At 43.9% G+C, this 23,388-nt stretch overlaps 1 protein-coding gene across 1 annotated transcript in view; it reads right to left on the bottom strand.

Moving 5' to 3' along the window:
• The window catches only part of MXD4 (MAX dimerization protein 4), a 125,789-nt gene extending 103,684 nt beyond the window's left edge, over positions 1-22,105 (bottom strand). Inside the window, exons 1-2 of the mRNA XM_077477914.1 lie at positions 21,822-22,105; positions 18,548-18,647 (exon numbers count right to left, since the gene is read on the bottom strand). Of these exons, the coding sequence (XP_077334040.1) occupies positions 18,548-18,647; positions 21,822-21,885 (164 nt within the window). The 5' untranslated portion in view covers positions 21,886-22,105. The remainder of the gene's footprint in view (positions 1-18,547; positions 18,648-21,821) is intronic.
• Between the last annotated feature and the right edge of the window lie 1,283 nt (positions 22,106-23,388).

The raw sequence follows: 23,388 nt of genomic DNA, 5'->3' as shown, positions 1-23,388 counted from the left end.
TACGTATACATACCACCCAACTTTTTGAGATGGGATTGAGGGACACCTATCAGCAAAAGTATGCAGGCATAGGACACACCCCTTGCCACGCCCCCTTATAGAAGAATTGTACAAAAAAAACAAGATTGGTTAAACCCACAAGTGCTTATTTACCACTATTAATCCTTTATATTGGCTTTTGGAATTTACAAATGCAGCCATTTACAAATCAGATTAAAGGTTTAGCGCTGGAAAACACTTTTTGATAGATAAAAAGTACATTTTATATACATCTATATAGATCAGACCAAAATGAGGGACAAATGAGGAGGAAAGAGGGACAGAGGGACATTGTTCCAAATCAGAGAGTCCCTCGAAATCAGGGACTGTTGGAAGCTATGTGTATGTACTTCCTCGGAGGGTGGGTAGAAGGTCACAAATACACAACACAAAGCTGCAAGTCTGTTCGGGCTGTGTGCATCCATAGACACACAGTGGGGGTTATCTATGAAAGGCAAATCCACTTTGCACTACAAGTGCACAGTGCACTTGAAATTGCACTGAAAGTCCACTTAGAAGTGCAGTCGCTGTAAATCTGAGGGGAAGATCTGAAATGAGGGGAAGCTCTGCTGGTTTTATTATCCAATCACGTGTAAGCTAGAATGCTGTTTTTTTCCTTGCATGTCCCCCTCGGATCTACAGTGACTTCACTTCACTTGTGCAAGAAGATCAATATGTGTAGCAAAAGTGAAAATGACAGTGACAGAAGTTTGGACATACTATAAGGCTTAATTCACACCTGGGTGTTTTGGGATTGCGGCAGAATCACTGCGATTCTGCCTGCGATCTCGAAAGGCACTAAAATCGCGAAACACAGGTTCAGGTGCCATTATTTTCAGTGGCACCTAAAATGCGGTGCAGTTTTACCACGATTGCAGTGTGATATAAGCCCCTGCTCCTTTTTGGCCGACAAGCTTCACGCGATGCGATTTGCCATGACAATCGTGACAAAACCGCACTGCGTTTTAGGTGCCATTGAAAATAATGGCAACTGAATCTGCGTTGATTGTAGTGCGTTTTGAGATCACGGGCAGAATCGCAGTGATTCTGCCGCGATCCCAGAATGGAACATTACACTGCCACGGTCAATTTTGCAGTTCCAGTGAAAAAAAAAAAAAGTTATTTCAATCATGGGAATTATTTTCTTCATTGCCACTTCTGCTGGACAGCTTGGCCTGCATGTATAGGTGCAGAAAAGCATAAATAAAGAAATGTGAAATAAAAGCCTTCATTTTTATAGTAAATAATGTAATTAAACATATTAACAGCACACAGCCATCAAAATATTCAATTTTTCAGGGTAGTGGTTCTTTAAAAAGATTTCGGAGAATAGAGTGCATTCATGGCACTATTCCCAGGATTAAGGCACAAACAACCCCTCCTCCTTTACAAAAAGACTTGATTTTTCTGTGTCTTGGCACAGACCAAAAGCCTGATTTGCTCAAATTGTAAAGTGAAGTGAACCTGTGTTTGCTTCAAATATCCAATCTTGTGCAGGAGAATTAAAAAGAATAAATTCTCTTGCGCATAATTGGACGATTAAAGTGCACTTCGCTCAACACTTTTGCAATTCAGGCCATAAAACTAAAGCTGGCCATATACTAATAGATTTTATTTTATTTCGCAATTTCTCATTTCCAGAACATTTCATTTTCTAATTCAGGGGTCTCCAAACCTTTTAAACAAAGACTTTAGGAGGTCCAGACTGTGGTCAGTGAGAGCAAAAAAAATGACATATTGCCTGTGGTCAGTAGGAAGAGGAATTGCACATCATAATGGGTATTAGTGATAGAAATAATGCCCTATCGTTGGAGTCAGTGGAAGAAATAATGCCCATCATTGGTGTCAGTGGAAGGAATATTACCCCTCATTGGTTGTCAGTGGTAGGAATAGTACCCCTCATTGGTGTCAGTGGGAGGAATAGTACCCCTCATTGGTGTCAGTAGGAGGAATAGTGCCCTATTATAGGTGTCAATGGAAGCAATTGTGCCTCATCATTGTTCTCAGTGGGAGGAATAGTGCCAGATCCTTAGTATTGTTGGGAGGAATAGTGCCAGATCATTGGTATCAGAGGAATGAATAGTGCCCCATCATTGGTATCAGTGGAAGGAATAGTGCCCCATCATTGGTATCAGTGGGAAGAATAATGCTCCATCATTGGTATCAGTGGGAAGAATAATGCCCCATCATTGGTATCAGTGGAAGGAATAGTGCCCCATCATTAGTATCACTAGGAGGAATAGTGCCCAACCATTGGTATCAGTGGGATGAATAGTGCCCCATCATTGGCATCAGTGAAAGGAAAAGTGGCCCATCATTGGTATCAGTGGAAGTAATAGTGCCCCAATTTTGATATTAGTGGGAGGAATAGTGCCCGATCATTGGTATTGTTGGGAGGAATAGTGCCCGATCATTGGTATTGTTGGGAGGAATAGTGCCCGATCATTGGTATTGTTGGGAGGAATAGTGCCCGGTCATTGGTATCAATGAAAGAAATAGTGGCCCATCATTGGTATCAGTGGGAAGAATAATGCCCCAGAATTGTTTTCAGTGGGAAAAATAATGCCCCATCATTGGTATCAGTGGAAGGAATAGTGCCCCATCATTAGTATCACTAGGAGGAATAGTGTCCAATCATTGGTATCAGTGGGAGGAATATCTTCACATCATTTATATCAATGGGAGGAAAAGTGCCCCATAATTGGTATCAGTGGAAGGAATAGTGCCCCATCTTTCTAAATCCTAGCCAACAGACTTCTAGACTCCCCACATTCCCACTCTCATCCACCCAGACCAAACCGGTTTTGTCCTTATGCGAGCAAGAGAGAGAGAGAGAGAGAGAGACCTGAGATATTACCCTGCAAGTACTCAATATTATTCATCATCCCATCTGCTCCCGAATCCCATCAGTATTACTATCATTGAATGCAGGAAAGGACATCGATAGGGTCAACTGACAGTTCCTTCAGAAAGCCCATATAGGCCTTGGCACACATATGAAACGCTGGCTACAAGCCATATATTTCCTCCCATCTGCCTCTTTCAGGATAAAGGAGACCCTATCCCTTTGACATTACAAATGGCTCTCTCCAGGGTTGCCCACTCAACGCTTTGATATTCATATTGACCATGGAACCGCATCTACTTTTCATTCATGCAATTCTCATAAACACAGCTTAGCAACCCACTCAGGGTCCCATATGGTCTCGCCATTTGCCAAAGTTTTTTTGTAATAAGTTTTAGCTCTCTATTAAGGAGGCCAAATGCACTACTTCCCCTTACATTCATAAATGAATAGAGGCCTTAGGCATCACATTCCATCCACAAGAGGTGAAGCAAATCATACTTTTTACTCATAGATTGCCGTTTTCTAAAAAAGTCCAGGAAGCAGAATACAAACTGCTCTCCGAGTGATAAAGAACTCTCCAGCACTGGCTACTTTCACCTAAAGCTGGCTATACACTGATCAAATGTTGGCCAGCTCCTGATGAATTGGCCGACATTCACCAAGTGGGTATTCTGGTCAGTCCCCTTCTCCCTGCCATTATTTGATTGAGAAATAGAAGGAGATCAATGCACAAGCTATGCTGACCGCCAAGTAGGGGGATAGGTCCGTCCGCGCTGTATAGTGGGCTGATTGAAAAAAATCGAATGTTGGAGATGTAAATGTCAAGATGGCACCCTACTACATATAATTGCCTGTATTTTAGGTAGTATTGGGGAATAATGAAACAAATCAGATATGAAGCTAGGGGATTACCCCTTAGCATACGTATTCCACAACATCTTTCTGTCTAGAAATGCAAACATTATCTACTGATTCCTCTTATTAATGCAAGGAGAGACTGCATTCCTATTCTCTGGAGACAAAAAACACCACCAATGATCCAACACTGGTTCTCCAGAGTAAACATGGGAGGGAAACATGAAGCTCATTTCTCAACCAAAACAGACACCCCCCCCCCCCCAACTGGCTCTCTCCGACTAGTTTATAACACCTAACCCTTTTATACGGGAAGTCAAATTGTAGAGAATGTTGGTAGCTAGTAGACGGTAGACTAAGGCCTGTTTCACACAGGCTTCATCTTGTATAAGAGCAGTGTGAAAAGCAAGCATTTACAAAGCAGTCGCAGAGCTTTCAGCAAGCTTTGTTGAAGCATTTAAAGTACCATTCACCCCCTTTGTAACCGCTGAACACAGATCCTAAATTTCCACTTTAAGCAAGTTGCTAGCAGGCTTCAGAAGGTTTTCAACAATCTTCAAGAAGAGCTGAAGCCTGCTAGCAGCTTGTTCAAAGTGGCAATTAACACTCCAATTATGATCTGTGTTCAGCATTTACAAACCGAACCTGCACAGTACCTTAAAATGTTCAACAAAGCTTGCTGAAAGCTCTGCAAATGCTTTGTCAAAGCTTGCTGTTCAAAGCAGCTTGAGGGGGCAAAAGTGGCTGGCTCAGGCTCTCAGCGGCTCCCTAAGAGGCTGAGCCAGGTGCCAGTCCAGGCATGTGGGCGGATCGCGACCATGTGGTCGTGATCTTGCCCGAGCCTGGACCGGCTCTGTGACATCAGCCGGCAGCGGGCTTCAGCCCAATGTCTGCTGAAAACAGGTCTGATGCTGCATCTGTCCTCCGTTGGCTCTAACACTGAGAACCGAGTGATCAAACACCACTGATCGCTCAGTTTTCAGATCTCCCTGAGTAGAGAGTTGGGGACTGTCAGTCACTCCTGTCTGCTCTGGACCCACCCACGCTCACCGGAGTGCTTGGCTGTGGAGGGGGTGGGAGTGGCCAGCTCACACTCTCAGTGGCTCACTGAGATGCTGAGCCGGGTGCTGGTCCAGGCATGTGGGTGGATTCTGACCACATGGTCGCGGTCTTTCTTGAGCCGGCTCTGACGTCATCCAACAGCGGGCTTCAGCCCACTCTCTGCTGAAAACGGGTGTCAGGACAGCAGAATGAACTGCACTCCTGTGGTCCACACGAGAAGTACAGCCAAACGACCTCAGGCTGTACTTCTCCTTTAATAACTAATAAACTTAGAAAGTGTCGCTGGAACATTTCCACTTTATTAACTGCTTATCAGCTTTAAGCCTCATGCACACGAGACGCAGTTAAACGCGCGTTCAGATGCAGTTGGACAGTTTTTTCAACTGCACCTGAACTCATTCAATGTTATCCTATGTGTCCATGCACACAGTCTCGTTTTTTTCCGTTTATATGCAGTTGCGTTTAATCTCGTTTTTCCAGAAGCAAAAAAATGCGTTCAGAAACAAAAATTTCTGCGTTTCAGACGCAAAACGCGGTAAAACGCGGCAAAACGCCGCTACCGCGTTTAGCCGCGTTTGCGTTTATATGCGTTTTTAAAGGTGACCTTTTTTTTTACATTAAAAATCTCAAAAATGATTGCAAATGATGAAAAACCATTAGAAAAATATTTTAAACAATTGCAATTGCAAGTGGACAATCCACAACTTGTGGCAAGTGACGTGGCAAGTGGACAATCCACAACTTGTGGCAAGTGACATGGCAGGTGGCAAGTGATGTGGCAAGTGGACAATCCACAACTTGTGGCAAGTGACGTGGCAGGTGAAGTGGCAAGTGACGTGGAAAGTGGACAATAGACAACTTGTGGCTGGTGACGTGGCAAGTGACCTGGCAGGTGACGCGGCAAGTGACTTGGCAGGTGACGTGGCAAGTGGAAAATCAACAACTTGTGGCAGGTGACTGGCATGTGACGTGGCAAGTGGACAATAGACAACTTGTGGCAGATGACGTGGCAAGTGACCTGGCAGGTGACGCGGCAAGTGACTTGGCAGGTGACGTGGCAAGTGGAAAATCAACAACTTGTCGCAGGTGACTGGCATGTGACGTGGCAAGTGGACAATCCATAACTTGTGGCAGGTGACGTGGCAAGTGACGTGGCAAGTGGACAATCCACTTGTGGCAGGGGACGTGGCAAGTGACGTGGCAAGTGGACAATCCACAACTTGTGGCAGGTGATGTGGCAAGTTATGTGGCAGGTGATGTGACAAGTGGACAATCCACATCTTGTGGCAAGTGACGTGGCAGCTGACGTGGCAAGTGACGTGGCAGGTGACGTGGCAGGTGATGTGGCAAGTGACGTGGCAAGTGGACAATCCACAACTTGTGGCAGGTGACGTGGCAGGTGATGTGGCAAGTGACGTGGCAGCTGACGTGGCAAGTGGACAATCCAAAACTTGTGGCAGGTGACGTGGCAAGTGACGTGGCAGGTGACGTGGCAAGTGATGTGGCAAGTGGACAATCCACAGCTTGTGGCAAGTGACGTGGCAAGTGGACAATCCACAACTTGTGGCAGGTGACGTGGCAGGTGACGTGGCAGGTGAAGTGGCAAGTGAGGCGGCAAGTAGACAATCCACAACTTGTGGCAGGTGATGTGGCAAGTGACGTGGCAGGTGATGTGGCAAGTCACGTGGCAAGTGGACAATCCACAACTTGTGGCAGGTGATGTGGCTGGTGACGTGTCAAGTGGACAATCCACAGCTTGTGGCAGGTGGCATGGCAGATGACGTGGAAAGTGGACAATCCACATCTCGTGGCAAGTGACGTGGCAGCTGACGTGGCAAGTGACGTGGCAAGTGGACAATCCAAAACTTGTGGCAGGTGACGTGGCAGGTGACGTGGCAAGTGACGTGGCAGGTGACGTGGCAAGTGACGTGGCAAGTGGACAATCCACAACTTGTGGCAGGTGATGTGGCAGGTGACGTGGCAGGTGATGTGGCAAGTGGACAATCCACAACTTGTGGCAGGTGATGTGGCAAGTGATGTGGCAGGTGATGTGACAAGTGGACAATCCACATCTTGTGGCAAGTGACGTGGCAGCTGACGTGGCAAGTGACGTGGCAGGTGACGTGGCAAGTGACATGGCAAGTGGACAATCCACATCTCGTGGCAAGTGACGTGGCAGGTGATGTGGCAAGTGACGTGGCAAGTGGACAATCCACAACTTGTGGCAGGTGACGTGGCAGGTGATGTGGCAAGTGACGTGGCAGCTGACGTGGCAAGTGGACAATCCAAAACTTGTGGCAGGTGACGTGGAAAGTGACGTGGCAGGTGACGTGGCAAGTGATGTGGCAAGTGGACAATCCACAGCATGTGGCAAGTGACATGGCAAGTGGACAATCCACAACTTGTGGCAGGTGACGTGGCAGGTGACGTGGCAAGTGAACAATCCACAACTTGTGGCAGGTGACGTGGCAAGTGACGTGGCAGGTGAAGTGGCAAGTGACGCGGCAAGTAGACAATCCACAACTTGTGGCAGGTGATGTGGCAAGTGACGTGGCAGGTGATGTGGCAAGTCACGTGGCAAGTGGACAATCCACAACTTGTGGCAGGTGATGTGGCTGGTGACGTGTCAAGTGGACAATCCACAGCTTGTGGCAGGTGGCATGGCAGATGACGTGGAAAGTGGACAATCCACATCTCGTGGCAAGTGACGTGGCAGCTGACGTGGCAAGTGACGTGGCAAGTGGACAATCCAAAACTTGTGGCAGGTGACGTGGCAAGTGATGTGGCAGGTGACGTGGCAAGTGATGTGGCAAGTGGACAATCCACAGCTTGTGGCAAGTGACGTGGCAAGTGGACAATCCACAACTTGTGGCAGGTGACGTGGCAGGTGACGTGGCAAGTGAACAATCCACAACTTGTGGCAGGTGACATGGCAAGTGACGTGGCAGGTGATGTGGCAAGTGACGCGGCAAGTAGACAATCCACAACTTGTGGCAGGTGATGTGGCTGGTGACGTGGCAAGTGGACAATCCACAGCTTGTGGCAGGTGGCATGGCAGATGACGTGGAAAGTGGACAATCCACATCTCGTGGCAAGTGACGTGGCAGGTGATGTGGCAAGTGACGTGGCAAGTGGACAATCCACAATTTGTGGCAGGTGACGTGGCAGGTGATGTGGCAAGTGGACAATCCCCAACTTGTGGCAAGTGACGTGGCAAGTGGACAATCCACAACTTGTGGCAGGTGCCGTGGCAAGTGACACGGCAAATGCAAGTGTACAACTGCTCTCTATGCTGCTGCTGCTCACTCTGATCAAAATAGCAGAAATAGTTAAAAAAAATGCTTTGAGAGCTTGGGGAGGGTCTACATGATGTTATCTTTATAAACGCGTCTAAACGCAAACGCGTCTAAACGCGTCTAAACGCGTCTAAACGCGACATGCAAACGCGGCAAAACGCGCGTTTCTAAACGCGCGTTTCAGCTTTTTTTTAACAGAGGTTTCATCTGCGTCTCGTGTGCATGAGGCCTTACTGAACAACTTATTTGATACAGTTATGTTGACTTTATTTGTGGAGCTGTACCAAGTCTTGTTAATTGTAAATGCAATTTATGTAACCGTCATGACAAGACTCATGTTCAAAAAAAATAAATAAATAAAAAAAGATAACAGATCTCTGTTAAAAAAACATGTAGCCAAGAATGGAAGCTGGTCTAGAAGCTGAGCTCTATCCAGGTAAAAAGAATGCGCACACAGGGGTGTTCTCTATACTTATTGATGTGATTTTAGTAATCCATTTTATAAAGCATTCTAGAAAATGAAAGCGACGTTTGCTATGGAGGAACACCATCACTTGACTTTGCACTGGTTTAAACAAATGCTTTTCATATTCTAGCAAAGACAGACTGTGGTGTGTGCGTTTTTTCACCACCACCTGGGCAGTAGATGTCTGCCCTTCCTTGTGACCTCAGAGTCACATCAGGACATGAAATGCCAAAAACAAACTGGTCTAAAAGACTTCTGCTTTTTTTTTTTTTTTTTTTTAACGATTTAGACATTACCAAAACAGAACAGTGTCTAATACACTATTACATCGTGTTCTGTGAGATCATAAGTAATAATGTGAAGAGCCTCCAAACATCTCCAAACATCACTTGTGGCAAAACAAGGGAATATGGGGTTGACTTACTAAAGGAAAATTGACTGTGCACTTTGCAGTTGCTCCAGAGCTCAGTAAATGAGCAGAAGCTCTGCTGACTTTTATCATCCAATCATGTGCAAGCAAAAATGCTGTTTTTTTTAATTTCCCTTGCATTTGATTGGGTATTCTTTGCAAAGTGAAGCTTTACCTCATTTACTAAGCTCTGGAGCAATTGCACTTGCAAAGTGCACAGTCTAGTTGCCTTAAATAAATCAACCCCTTAGTACTTAACATGCACACTATGGCTTGAGAATGAATCAACCCTCCTGCCTGTTCTGCGATGTACAGTTGCCTCTAACTGCCACCTAATCGCTTCAGCCCCGAAAGTTTTGGCTGCTGAATGACCAGGCCATTATTCGTGATTCAGCACTGCGTCGCTTTAACTCACAAGTGCGCAGTCGTGCGACACTCAACCAAACAAAATTGATGTCCTTTTTTCCCCACAAATAGAGCTTTCTTTTGGAGGTATTTGATCATCTCTGTGGTTTTTATTTTTTGCGCTATAAACAAAAAAAGAGCGCCAATTTTGAAAAAAACTATATTTTGTACTTTTTGCTATAATAAATATCCCCCTTTTTTTTTTATAAAAAAGCTATTTTTTTTCTCAGTTTAGGCCGATATGTATTCTTCTACATATTGTTGGTAATAAAAATCGCAATAAGCGTATATTGATTGGTTTGTGCAAAAGTTATAGCGTCTACAAAATAGGGTATAGATTTTTAGCATTTTTATTATTCCTTTTTTTTTTTACTAGTAATGACGGCGATCTGCAATTTTTATCGGGACTGCGACATTATGGCAGACACTTCTGACACAATTTTGGGACCATTGGCATTTATACAGCGATCAGTGCTATGAAAATGCATTGATTACTGTAAAAATGTCACTGGCAGGGAAGAGGTTAAACACTAGGGCGTTCTAACTGAAGGGAGGAGGGGACTGTCTAGGGGAGATAACAGATCGCTGTTCATACTTTGTATGAACAGACAATCAGTCTCTTCTCCCCTCAGAGAACTGGAAACTGTGTGTTTACACACACAGATCCCGGTTCTCGGTGTGTTACGAGGGATCGCGGGAGCCTGGTGGTCATCGCGAGAGCCTGGCAGTCATCGCGACCGCCAGGCACTTGCATTGGCTCTGGGGGGCGAGCAGCGGATGCATGTCCCTAGTGGCCACAGGGTGAAGTGACGTTATGCCCAGCCGTGCCATTCTGCCGCAGTAAAACTGCGGCGACTGGTCGCAAGTGGTTAAAGTAATACTAAACACACACTGTTTAATTTACATTGTCCCTTTTATTTCTGTATTTTAATTTAAAAAATAAAAACATCTAAGTACCTTTTTCCTAATTGATAAACAGTTGTCACATGACTCAGACCTTTTCCAGTTTGTCTGCAGGAAAACAGTGGCAGGAGGAGCTTCTAATCCTCTGCTGCTGGTCACATGGTCAAAAAAAAAAAAACTTTGGAATACTGAATAAAGAGAAATATTTAATAAACTATTTTTAATTGTCATACAAATGTAATCTTTATTATTTGGCAATAACATGATGTAGGTGGATTTCACAGAACGAGTATAGAAAGGAGGGCCAGGGAAGGACATCTCACAGAACGAGTATAGAAAGGAGGGCCAGGGAAGGACATCTCACAGAACAAGTATAGAAAGGAGGGCCAGGGAAGGACATTGCACAGAACAAGTATAGAAAGGAGGGCCAGGGAAGGCGATCTCACAGAACGAGTATAGAAAGGAGGGCCAGGGAAGGCCATCTCACAGAACAAGTATAGAAAGGAGGGCCAGGGAAGGACATTGCACAGAACAAGTATAGAAAGGAGTGCCAGGGAAGGCGATCTCACAGAACAAGTATAGAAAGGAGGGCCAGGGAAGGACGTCTCACAGAACGAGTATAGAAAGGAGGGCCAGGGAAGGACGTCTCACAGAACAAATTACTGGGTAAAAACAAAGGCTGAAAATTCTGAGCAATTCCCTATGGTTGTCTACTGATTCAGCTGACATAAATACTGACATTGAGGTGATCAACCCAACGTGAACTGTAATTTTGAGTGAAACACTGACTTAGATTTTGAACCTATTTATTAAACTTTTGAAAGAGAAACATGGCATAGCCATATGGCAGACCTTTATAAGCACATGCAATGTTATTGTGTCACTGAACCCAACTGAAAAGAAAAAACTAGGGCTGTTACTGATTAAAATTTTCGTGTTTGATTAATCGACTAATTTTGATTAATTATAACGCACATACAGATCCAACTACTTTTAGCTGATCTCCTTGCATTGCAACTCTGCATTAGTCAGTGGTAAATGTGGTATACACTATATACAATCACCCGACACTAGTTTGTTTCCACAATCCATGACTTAACTTCACAGTTCACACAAATACGTTTTAAATTCAAACTGTAGCACTGACGTAAGTAATTTTTTTTCTCCGCGGTAGCGCGACAATACCGCCACCTCCGGTCTAACTAATCACTCTCACCTTATGGCATGGACCCCAGTGCAAACAGGTGGTCATTCAAGCGGATATCAAAAGGGTTAACACGGACCATAAACTTCTCTCACATCTCCTTAGATCTCAGCAAGGACGCCAGGTCATGGGTAGAAAGAAAAGATCGAAGTGCTCACTGCTTAAAGCGGAGGTCCACCCTAAAATGGACCTCCGCTCATCGGAACCCTCCCCCCCTCCGGTGCCACAATCGGCACCTTTCAGGGGGGAGGGGGGTGCAGTTACCTGGATAATCCAGGTAACTGCACCCACTTCCGGGCTAGCTCTCTGCGGAACGGGGCGTACGTTATGCCCCGTTCCGCAAGCGCCCGCCCCCTTCAGCAAGTGCCCCGCTGCCTGCTGGGAAACACACAGCTCCCAGAGGCAGCGGGGACCGTCCGGATTGCGCCGCGCGGCTCGCGCATGCGCAGTAGGGAACCGGGAAATGAAGCCGAAAGGCTCCATTTCCTGATTCCCATACCCAAGATGGCGGCGGGACCCGGCAGCCGAGCGAGCGATCGGCTTCGGGTGCCAACATCGCGGGCGTGCTGGACAGGTAAGTGTCACTATTTAAAAGTCAGCAGCTGCAGTATTTGTAGCTGCTGGCTTTTAAAAAAAAAAAAAAAACGCGGAGTCCCGGTGGACTCCCGCTTTAAGTATAAGATTTCATTTTTGTGTTCAAACACAAAGTACTCACATAAAGATGATAAAAACAGAGCATGTAAAGCTAACAATCGTGTTAGTTCCGTAGGGCAGCAGCACTTGGAGAAGGGGGGAGAAGTCCGGTGACGTCGATGTCCGTGACATCACCGGATCTCCGACGGAACTCCCTGAAGTCGGCGGCGAGGTGAGTACCGATCAAAAGAATTTTGATCGATCAAAAAAATTAAGGAATTAATCTTTAATTTCCACAGCCCTAGAAAAATCCAAGTTTTTTCTTTCCATAGCCGAAGCTCAATCTCAGATCACACAAACGATGCTACATGATAAAGCAGAGGTGAGGACAACCGATACAATGCGAAAATATTCAGCCGTACGGTACCAGTGGTACAAACATTTTCTTCCAGCTGGAATGCATTGTAGTCTGTTTGGCATGTAGGTGGCCTAGACCGTCAACCCTTCCATTTCTTCCCTCTTCCCTGGTCCTCTTCATTCTTTTACTGACTGTTTTCTTCTCCCATACCCTATAATTCCCACTGCCTGACTACTACCCATATTGAGATCTTGTCTCTTGAGTCACTGCCTATTTGCAGCTTCTTTGTATCTCCATCTTGCATGTTGTAGTTTAAACTGATGCTGGACTATACCTTTACATGTACAAAGAATGTACAACGTATTCATTTCAGTACATTTGTTTTTTTTGTATGATTCTACATCTTGTTATTGCAAAAATCAATGTAAATTTATTGAACCATAAAAAAAAATAATAATAATTAAACACTTGACACTGCAGTCATCTTCGTACCTCTAAGCCCTTGTACACACAGTCGGACATTCCGACTGAAAATGTCCAATCGGACCGTGTTGTTGGATAATCCTACCATGTGTGGGCTTCATCTGACTTTTTCCGTCGGAAGCTCCGACCAACAAAGTTTGAGAGCTGGATATAAAACTTTTCTGACAACATGATCCATTTGTAGAGAATTCCGATCGGACAAAGTGCCACGCATGCTCAGATCAAATTTCTAGACCAAAGCTATTGGCTACTAGCATGAACGTAGTCCTGTCGTATCTAAATAACGTCATCACGTTACGAACGATCAGATTTTTCAACAACTTTGTCCGACCGGTGTGTATGCAACACCAGTTTAGGACAAAATCCGAAGGATTTTGTTGTCGGAATGTCCGACCGTGTGTACAAGGGCTTATAGAAGCATTGAACAGCACATCCTGAAACTAGCTGTTCTGTTCCAACCCCTGCTATGAGGGTGACTGCTTTGGTCTATATCAATGGTCTTCAAACTGCAGCTCGAGGGCTGGAAGTGACCCTTTGCTTTTCTTTATCTGGCCCTTGGGGCACTATTCAACCAACTAACACCAATGATGGAGCACCATTCCCCCTACTGACACCAACAATGGAGCACTATTCTTCTCATTGATATCAACAATACAGCACTATTCCTCCTATTAAAACCAATGATGGGACACTAATGTTGGGTAATTTTCTACTTACACTGACCTCGGTAGGTTAATTGTCTCCTGTTTAAAATGGCCCTACTCTGTGGGGTTGATTTACTAATACCGGAGAGTGCAAAATCTGGTGCAGCAATCAGCTTCCAGGTTTTCAAGCCAACGCTTACAGTATAACTAAAGGCAAAACATTTTTTTTGAGTTTTGGATAGAGTGGAAAGGGATTAGAACACCTGCCAGTTTTTATTACTGTCTGTGCCCCCGTTATGGAGATTCATCCTCTCTATTTGTCGTGTTTATTATTATCATTGAAAGTGAAAGTAAAAGAAAATCCCAAATTTTGGGTTGACCCTAGAAAAGTAATAGAGGGCAAATGGTCCAATGGAGACACTAGTTCTGGTGACTTGGGGGTACCTGAGAAATTCCCTTAATTTGCAGGTATTTCCTCTCACTTCCTGTTTGCTTATGGGACAGGAAGTGAAGGGAAATCTCCACAATGGGACAGAGAAGGCAACAAAAAAAATCTGACAAGAGTTGTAACCCTCCCTTACTCTATCCAAAATGAAAAACTGTTTAAACCATAGTTCTACTTTAAGTGAACAAGCAAAAGTTAGAAGCTGATTGGCTACCATGCACAGCTGCACCAGATTCTGAGTGCTCCAGTTTTGGTAAATCTCCTCCATTGTGTATAAATTTGCTATGTATAACATTCTACATACGGGTACCAAGCCAATTGGGAAGGTTGAAAAAAGACCTGGCCAAGAAAATTCTATGAATAACGCCTTTCAATTTTAGCTAACGTGGAGCCCAGAAACCTGGCCCAGGGAAGCACTGAGGGGGAGATTTACGAAAACTACTCAGAATCTGGTGCAGCTGTGCATAGTAACCAATCAGCTTCTAATTTCAGCTTGTTCAATTGATCTTTGAAAATAAAACCTGGAAGCTGATTGGTTACTATACAGAGCTGCACCAGATTTTGCACTCTCCAGTTTTAATAAATTCCTCTCCGAGAGTCAATTGCATCTGAATGAATATAAACGTACACCTGTTCTGTACATAGGAATGGCACCAGATAAAGTGATGTGCCCCTGATATATAGTTACATAGTTGGTGAGGTTGAAAAAAGACACAAGTCCAATCTATGTGTGTGATTATATGTCAGTATTACATTGTATATCCCTGTATGTTGCGGTCGTTCAGGTGCTTATATAATAGTTTCTTGAAACAATCAATGCCCTCCGCTGAGACCACCGCCTGTGGAAGGAAATTCCACATCCTTGCCACTCTAACAGTAAAGAACCCTCTACGTAGTTTAAGGTTAAACCTCTTTTCTTCTAATTTTAATGAGTGGCCACGAGTTATGTTCTGCGAAAAAGTGTTATCCCTATTGTGGGGTCACCAGTATGGTATTTGTATACCTGTATACTCCAGCTCCACGTATAGAAAAGCAATATACCACCACCCTTAGAATGCGATCTCACTTCAACAAGCACTAGTCACACAAAAAGGCTTTGTATTATAAAGGCAGCACAAGTAAAGGTTGCGAACAATAATAGCCATATAACTGAATGTCGAACTGTGATCACTTTAATCAGGAATCGCCGTATTATGAGCAGAAAAGTAAGGAGCTATCGTCTTCAGTCAGACAACACCAATGCAAAACTAACAGATATTTTATATATAATATCTATACACACTGCATGTATACATATTATAATTTTATATATATATATATATATATATATATATATATATATACACACACACACACACACACACACATGCTGTATATACACACTGTATGTATGTATATATATATATATATATATATATTTTTTTATTATTATTATTTTTTTTAAGAGTGTAGTCCACATATAGCATATTGTAAAGAGTAAAGAAAAAATGAGAAAGGAAAAAAAAAGAAAAACAGTTTCCCTGCAGTAAAAGTCTTTGTTAGGCTGTGTTTTTCTTTCTTTTCTGGGTTTGGCAGGAACATTGTTATCCCAATACCACTGCATGCAAAAAAAAAATAATGAGAAAAAAAAAAACACTCCTAATGGCTTTCTAAAATGAAAAAGCAAAATCTTACTAAAGTTCGGATTTACCAAATGTAACCGGATTGTGACCGCAGCAATGCAACTTGACGTGAAAAAATAAAAATATGATAGGATCACAATTCCTTAGCAGCTTAGAAAAACACTGCAGGCTTATTCGGCCAATATCAGCGAGTTGTGACGTGGATTTAATTAAAGACATTGTGACGGTAGATTGTAGTAGCATTACAGCACGCAGGTCTGAATTCTGCCCATCGCTTTCTCAAATGAGGGTAGATTATTAAGGAAGGACCGTTTAGAGCTATGCGTGTGCACAATGGTGCCTATTTTTGTAGTGTTAGGTAGGTGCGTTTTCATGCATAAACATGCGTTTCGTTTGTGTATCCGCATGCTTTACTAACATGTGTGGACACATTTGGAGTGGATAGTTAACAACCAATAACCAAGGTTTGTTAATATTCATTGCCAATGCATCAAAATGAATGTAAGGGCTCATTCACATGGGCACAGAGGAAGCATACCGTATATTTATGTACCGGGGAGTGACAGGTGTTCTGTACAGCCGCTGGCAGCAGTCTGTTAAAATCAATGAAGGGAGCGGCCCTTTGCCCACATCCAAGCAACATACATCCGTACATGGTCCTGGACCATCCTGCTTCTGCGCACAGGGACATATCTCCTTCCCTACTTGTATGTAAATGCTCGGATGTGCAGGAAGATCTGTACAGACACTGCACCTGTCATTGATATTTAACAGTCAGCTGGTTGCAGGAAGATCTGTGCAGACGCTGCACCTGTCAGCCTGTCATTGATATTTAACAGTCATCTGGATGCAGAAATGAGGTACAGATGCTGCGTCTGTAAAGCCTAGTACACATGGGCCGAATGTCAGGATGACATCAGCTGGTTCAATAAAAATCATCTGACATTCATCCCGTGTGTATGGCAGCCAGTCCAATAGCCATTCACCTGGCTTCTGTCGGACAAGCATCCTGGAGAACCAGCAGTCGACCGACTCCCGATCAGCGCCCCCCAGCCAATGGCTGAGAGCGCTGATCAGAGTGTTCTGGCGGGGCAGCCGTCCCCTTGTCAGAACAAAATAGAACAGCAGGGGAGATCGATGTACCATCCAATTGTTAGTATAGCGGCTACGACCAGAGCTGTCTGATTTTTTTTTGTTAAACCCGCTGGTGCTGTGTACTAGGCTTTGATTTTTAACAGTCTGCTGGATACAGGAAGATCAGTACAGATGCTGCATCTGTCAGCCTGTCATTGATTTTTACGAGTCTGCTGGTTATGGGAAGATCTGTGCAGATGATGTGACTGTCAGCATGTCATTGATTCTAACAGTTTGCTGGTTGCGAGAAGATCTGTGTAGGTGCTGTGTTTGTCAGCCTGTCATTGACTTTTAACAGTCTGCTGGTTGTGGGAAGATCCATGCAGACACTGCGTTTGTCACTCTTTCATTGACTTTTAACAGTCTACTGGGTTTGCTGAAGATCTGTACAAATGCTGCATCTATCAGCCTGTCATTGATTTCTAACAGTCTGCTGGCCGCAGCTGCACAAGACACCTGTCCCTTTTGGAAATCGGTGCGGTGCAGAGCTGCACCAATCGGGACAGTGCTGTTGCCAGCAATAGACTGCGATTTGGCATGCGATTTGACATATGGATGGGAGCTTAATAAATCAACCCCAAAGAGATGCTCATTAGAAGTCTGTCTCACAGTGATGCGAAAAATGGTGCAACTTGCTATGTTGCACAATATTTAAAAGTGCAGCACAATTTACTCCAACATGGAAGACGCATTATTTACCTTTACTTTCCTTATGACAGATATGGCGTTTGAATTTCATGTCATGCAGCAAAAGTGTCGCAAAAATAAGAACAACATGTATTTGTTGCAGGCATTGGTACTAACCATGTAAAGGTTGCATGGCTCCCATGAATTTGCTGCAAGACTTCTGACCACATCCACACTGCCAGACATGGGGCACAACATCCTTACTGCATCACCCCTTTTATTTTTATTATGGAAAGTTAGACACATGTGCTTTAAGGTGTTGTAACTCATGCGTACAGCTGCGTTATTTTTTTTATTATGCATCAATATATGATTATTTTGCGCTTCAACGTGTGTCATTGGCGCACGATGACATGCATTTTTGCCTTTTGGGATTTGAAGTGGATCAACTTAACTGTCGAATAACGCGTACGTTAAAATGCAACAATGTAAGACATGTACAGGATACAAAATAGAGATGTTTTCACCCAAATTGACAGCCAATTGATTTACATGTTTGCAAAGTAACAAAAACAAAAAACGCACCATCCAAAAGACATGTCAACAAAGAAACAAACAGCAGAAAGGGTTAACCAAACAGCAAAGACCAATAATAAAGACACAAAGAGGAAGGGCAATTTGCATGTGGCAATCCACATGCACTTCGCCCAGCGTTCTAATTTAGGTAGCTGTACATAAGGCATGTAAGGGGAATGTGGAAGAAGTTATCTGTGTGAGATCAGTTGGGAGAGGACAGTGAGGATTGTGTACAAGTACAGGAGGTGGGGGGGGGATTGTATGGGTGTGATCCAGTGCAGGAAGCAAGTTTCTATGTGTGTAAATAGAGAGCAGGAATGCATTCTGCCTGTATGTGTGAGAGCGAGCGACAGGGGAGAGGAGAGCAGGACTTGCATGCATGGTGTACGCGTGGCAGTGTTTATATGAGATCAAAACAGAGCCAAGCCCAGGCAGGGAAAAATGGCGACGGCCCCCAGCACCTCCCCCCATGGATTGCACAGGATCTCTCAGTTGTCAGGGGGGGCTGCAGGGGAAGGGGGGGGGGGTCTCCAGTTACCTGTTATTCTGCGATTTTCTATTTAATGAGGCTGCTTTGGTTTTCTTCAAGGAGTAATCACTGTCAAAAGGTAAAACGGATGCATAGCCATGTTCTGCTTCTGCAAAACAAATAATGAAAGAAGAGGGTGTCTGTTTATTATGATGAGGAGAGAAGTATAAAATACACCAACCATGACTTTACATCTCACATGACCCCCCCCCCACACCTGAACTGACAGAGAGGGGTGATGTCACTCCTTCTGATTGACAGCTGAGCAAAACAAACACAGGCATGTGACACCAACCCCCAATGTGTGCAAATATGACAATCTCATCATACACCAGACAATGCGCATCCCCGTATTACAATGCGGCACCGGCCAAGCACATGTCTCCGCACATGTTACTGCACATACTTCATGCTTGATCAGCTGTGTTTACCGAAGAGCTCAGAATGTGCAAATGTATCGACTTACAGCGTGCCATGTGCACCAATGTGCAATGCAAACATCTTCCATCCTGCCCGGCCCATACACCTATAGCACACATGCAGGTTATCTGATGTTTACATGCAATGTCATGACACATCTCCGGGTTAACTCTGACATGTCCACACACATGTGGATCACACAGCAGGATTCCTATGTAACATAACATAACATGTAACATAACATATCATAACATAATATAACATAACATATAACATAACATGTAACAGAACACAACATGTAAAATAACATAACATGTAACATAACACAACACACCAAGTAACATAACATAACATAACATGTAGCATAACACAACACGTAACATAACATAATATAACATATAACAAAACATGTAACATAACTTAATATAACATGTAACATAACACAACATGTAAAATAACATAACATGTAACATAACACAACATGCAACATAACTTAGCATAACATGTAACATAAGTTATCTTCCAAGAAAAAAAAAGTGACAGTTATTTGTGGATTTGAAAATGATGGTCACATGGCTGCAACTATAGATCCTCATAAATGCATTACATCATTGTGAACTGGGTCTAGGATATGCTGTGTACACAGTGCAATAAAGCCTGATGGTTAAAGACAGATCTAGATCTGTATTTTGCAATAAGAAAGTGCCATAAAGCTGAATCTTCTAAAATCCTGGATCACTGTTTTCCAGAAGCAACGCGCAATAAAGTCTAGGTCTATAGAGATCATTCTGGATCAGGGATCTGCAAAAGCGCAAGAAATAACAACCGATATAGATCTGGGGGTGTTCAGTAGAAAAGTGCAATCACATTGGATCTTTAAAGATACATGGGGGGGGGGGGCGCAATAGGAAAGTATATATAAGCTAGCTCTTCAAAGGTCATTCTGCAAAATCAAAATGTAATAAAGCCGGATCTTTAACAATAGATCTAGGGTTTGCAATAGGAAAGTGATTTTGCAGACCCCGATCTAGAAATATCTCTGTTAATCAGGCTTTATTGCACTGCACTATTGCACCCCCCCCCCCCCATCTAGATCTTTTAAAGATAAGGCTTTATTACACTTTGATTTTGCAGACCCAGATCTAGAATTATCTCTGTAGAAAGGACTTTATTGCAAAGTATAATTAAGCTACATCTTTAACAAAATCTCTGTATCTGGGGGTTCGCAATAGTAAAGTGCAATAAAGGCAGATCCTTGGAGAGAATTCTACATCTGGGGTTTGCACTGGGAAAGTGCAATCAATCTGGATTTTAAGCATAATTCTAAATCTGGGGGTTTGCACTGGGAAAATACAATAAAGCTAGATCTTTAGGGGTATTTCTGGATCTGGGGTTTGCATTGAGAAAGTGCAATAAAGCTGGATCTTTAAGGATAATTCTAAATATGAGTTTTGCTTTGGGAAAATGCAATAAAGCTGAATTTTTAAGGATATTTCTGAATCTGGGGTTTGCATTGAGAAAGTGCAGTAAAGCCGGATTGTTAAGGCTAATACTGGATGTGGGGTTTGCATTATGAACGTGCAATAAAGCCAGGTCTTTAGGTATAATTTTATATCTGGGGTTTGCATTGGGATCTTTATTGCAAGATATAATAAGGCTGTATCCTTAACAAAAAGATCTGGGGGTTTGCAATAGTAAAGTGCTATAGGGCCCGATCTTTGAAGATAATTCCAAATCTGGGGTTTGCATTGGGAAAATGCATTGAAGCCAGATCATTGGGTCTAATACTGGATCTGGGGTTTGAATTATGAACGTGTAATAAAGCCTGACCTTTAATAATAATATGATATGGTAATAATGATAATTCTAGATCTGGTGTTTGCATTGGGAAAGTGCAATAAACCTGGATTGTTATGGCTAATACTGGATCTGGGGTTTGCATTCGGAAAGTGCAATGAAGACGCTGTGTGTGTATCTATGACACATGGGTCCAGGTCAGTAAAGGGGAGCCCTGGGGGGGGGTGCATGGTTTTTGCAGCACATGCATAGTGCACAGTGCTTTATAGGGGAGCCCCTGAGGGGGTGCATGGTTTTGCAGCACATGCATAGTGCACAGTCCAGTATAGGGGAGCCCCTGAGGGAGTGCATAGTTTTTGCAGCACATGCATAGTGTACAGTCCTGTATAAGGGAGCCCCTGAGGGGTGCATAGTGCACAGTCCTGAAAAGGGGAGCCCCTGAAGGGGGGCATAGTTTTGCTGCATACGTATAGTGCACAGTCCTGCATAGGAGAGCCCTGAGGGGTGCATGGTTTAGCAGCACATGTATAGTGCACAGTCCTGTATAGGGGAGCCCCTGAGGGGGTGCATGGTTTTGCAGCACATGTATAGTGCACAGTCCTGTATAGAGGAGCCCCTGAGGGGGTGCATGGTTTAGCAGCACATGTATAGTGCAGTCCTGTATAGGGGAGCCCCTGAGGGGGTGCATAGTGCACAGCCCTGTATGGGGGAGCCGTTGATGGGGTGCACAGTCCTGTATAGGGGAGCCCCTGAAGGGGTGCATGGTTTTGCAGAACATCTATAGTGCACAGTCCTGTACAGGGGAGCCCCTGTGGGGGTGCATGGTTTTGCATCACATGCATAGTGCACAGTCCTGTATAGGGGAGCCCCTGAGGGGGTGCATGGTTTTGCAGAACATCTATAGTGCACAGTCCTGAAGACAGACACCCATCTAGTAGAAGTGAGTGGAGGATGACTTTGCAGTGTCACCATCACAGACCCCCCTCCACCCATCTATCATCCAAACAGACCCCCCATCCCCTCCAGAAAAGACAAGCACCCCCCCAGCCACTGACAAATCAAATACCTCGGTCTCTTCTCTCCAAATATTCAGCTGCCTCCAGAAGAATTAACAGAGAGTTCAACTCCATGGTTGAGTGTATATAAATAGATGTATATATAATATATATATATAAATGTAAAACTAGATTATCTCTACTGATAAAAATAAAAACTCTTCCGGCTGGGGAAAAAAAGAAAAAAAAATGAAAACAAGACGAAGTGGGACGAACTACAAGGAGTTCAGACGCTTTTTAGGGACTTCTTAGTCCATCTAAACGGCAGCACAGCTCCGATTGACACAGGGAGTGACGGGCGTGCGTCGGGGCCAATGGCAGAAGGAAGGCGGCGGGAAGGCGTGGTTTTCGTTTTCTCCTTAGCCAATGGCAAAGTCGAGCGTGACGCCAGGAGGGGGCGGCACGCCGAAAAGGGGGAGGGGAGTCCGAGAGAATGTTGACAGATCCCAATCAACTACTGAGAAGGGATGGTAACGATTGAGATGCCGAAGCTTAGCAACAGCGTGCGGAGCCACGCCCTCTCGGAGGGCGATTGGAGGGATTTATGCATGTTAAGTAGGCGCTGGGCGCAGATTGGTCATGTAAAGTGCCCGTGACAGTGGGGATGCTAGCTGAGACAGCGGCCAATAGGCAACGTTGAACTTGACGTTGCTGTGAGGAAGAGAAAAGTTGAAAAGGAGAGGAAAAAAAAACCTAGGGGACACGGCCGGTTAGGGAGTGTGGGGAAATAGCTGGGCCTGGAGGAAAACGTACAATAGATCTATATCTGGGGGGTTTCCAATAAGAAAGTGCAATAAAGCTGGATCATTATAATTCCATATCGGGTTTGCAAAAGAAAAGTGCAGTAAAGCTGGACTCATAGCGATAGATCTAGATCTGGGGGGTTTGCAATAAGAAAGTGCAATAAAGTTGGGTCATTATAATTCTATATCTGGGGTCTGCAAAAGAAAAGTGCAATAAAGCCAGACCCTTAACTTTATATCTAGATCTGGGGGGGTTGCAATAGGAAAGCGCAAACCTGCAAAAACTAATTTCATATATTTGCAATATTTTCAATATTTTTTCACAGTGCTTCTGGGGTGGGGGGTATGTGGCAGTGGATGGTGTCAGTAGTTTATTTTTACGTATTTATTTTTTTACAATTGAATTTGATTTTATTTTTATTTTTTTCACAATTCTTTTTGGGGGGTGGGGGTTGGGGCAGTGGTCAGTGTTGGTAGGGCATGGGGGAGTGGTGTCAGTAGTTTTTTATTTTATATATTTTTGTTACACTTAAAAAATTTTTTTATTTCTTTACAGTTCATTATGTTTATAATTTGGGGGGGGGGGGGCTAAACTGTCTAAACAGACCCTTGACACATACCTCCCAACATTTTGAGATGGGAATGAGGGACGCAAGTGCTTTTTTTTAACACTGCTATTCCTTTATATTGGCTTTTAAAGAGGAAGTAAACCCTGATGGGTTTACTTCCTCTTTTTTTCCCTGCAAAGGTAAAGCATAATGGACTACTATGCATCACATAGTAGCTCATTATGTGTCACTTACCTGACACAGGAGCCAGCGAAGTCGCCGCTGAT

The sequence above is a fragment of the Lithobates pipiens genome, unplaced genomic scaffold (genome assembly GCF_037356315.1).
Source record: "Lithobates pipiens isolate NorthernLeopardFrog02 unplaced genomic scaffold, aLitPip1_a1.2 Scaffold_13, whole genome shotgun sequence".
Lineage (NCBI taxonomy): Eukaryota > Metazoa > Chordata > Amphibia > Anura > Ranidae > Lithobates > Lithobates pipiens.
Note: the sequence above shows the minus strand (reverse complement) of the source record. Positions and strands in the feature narration are given on the sequence as shown.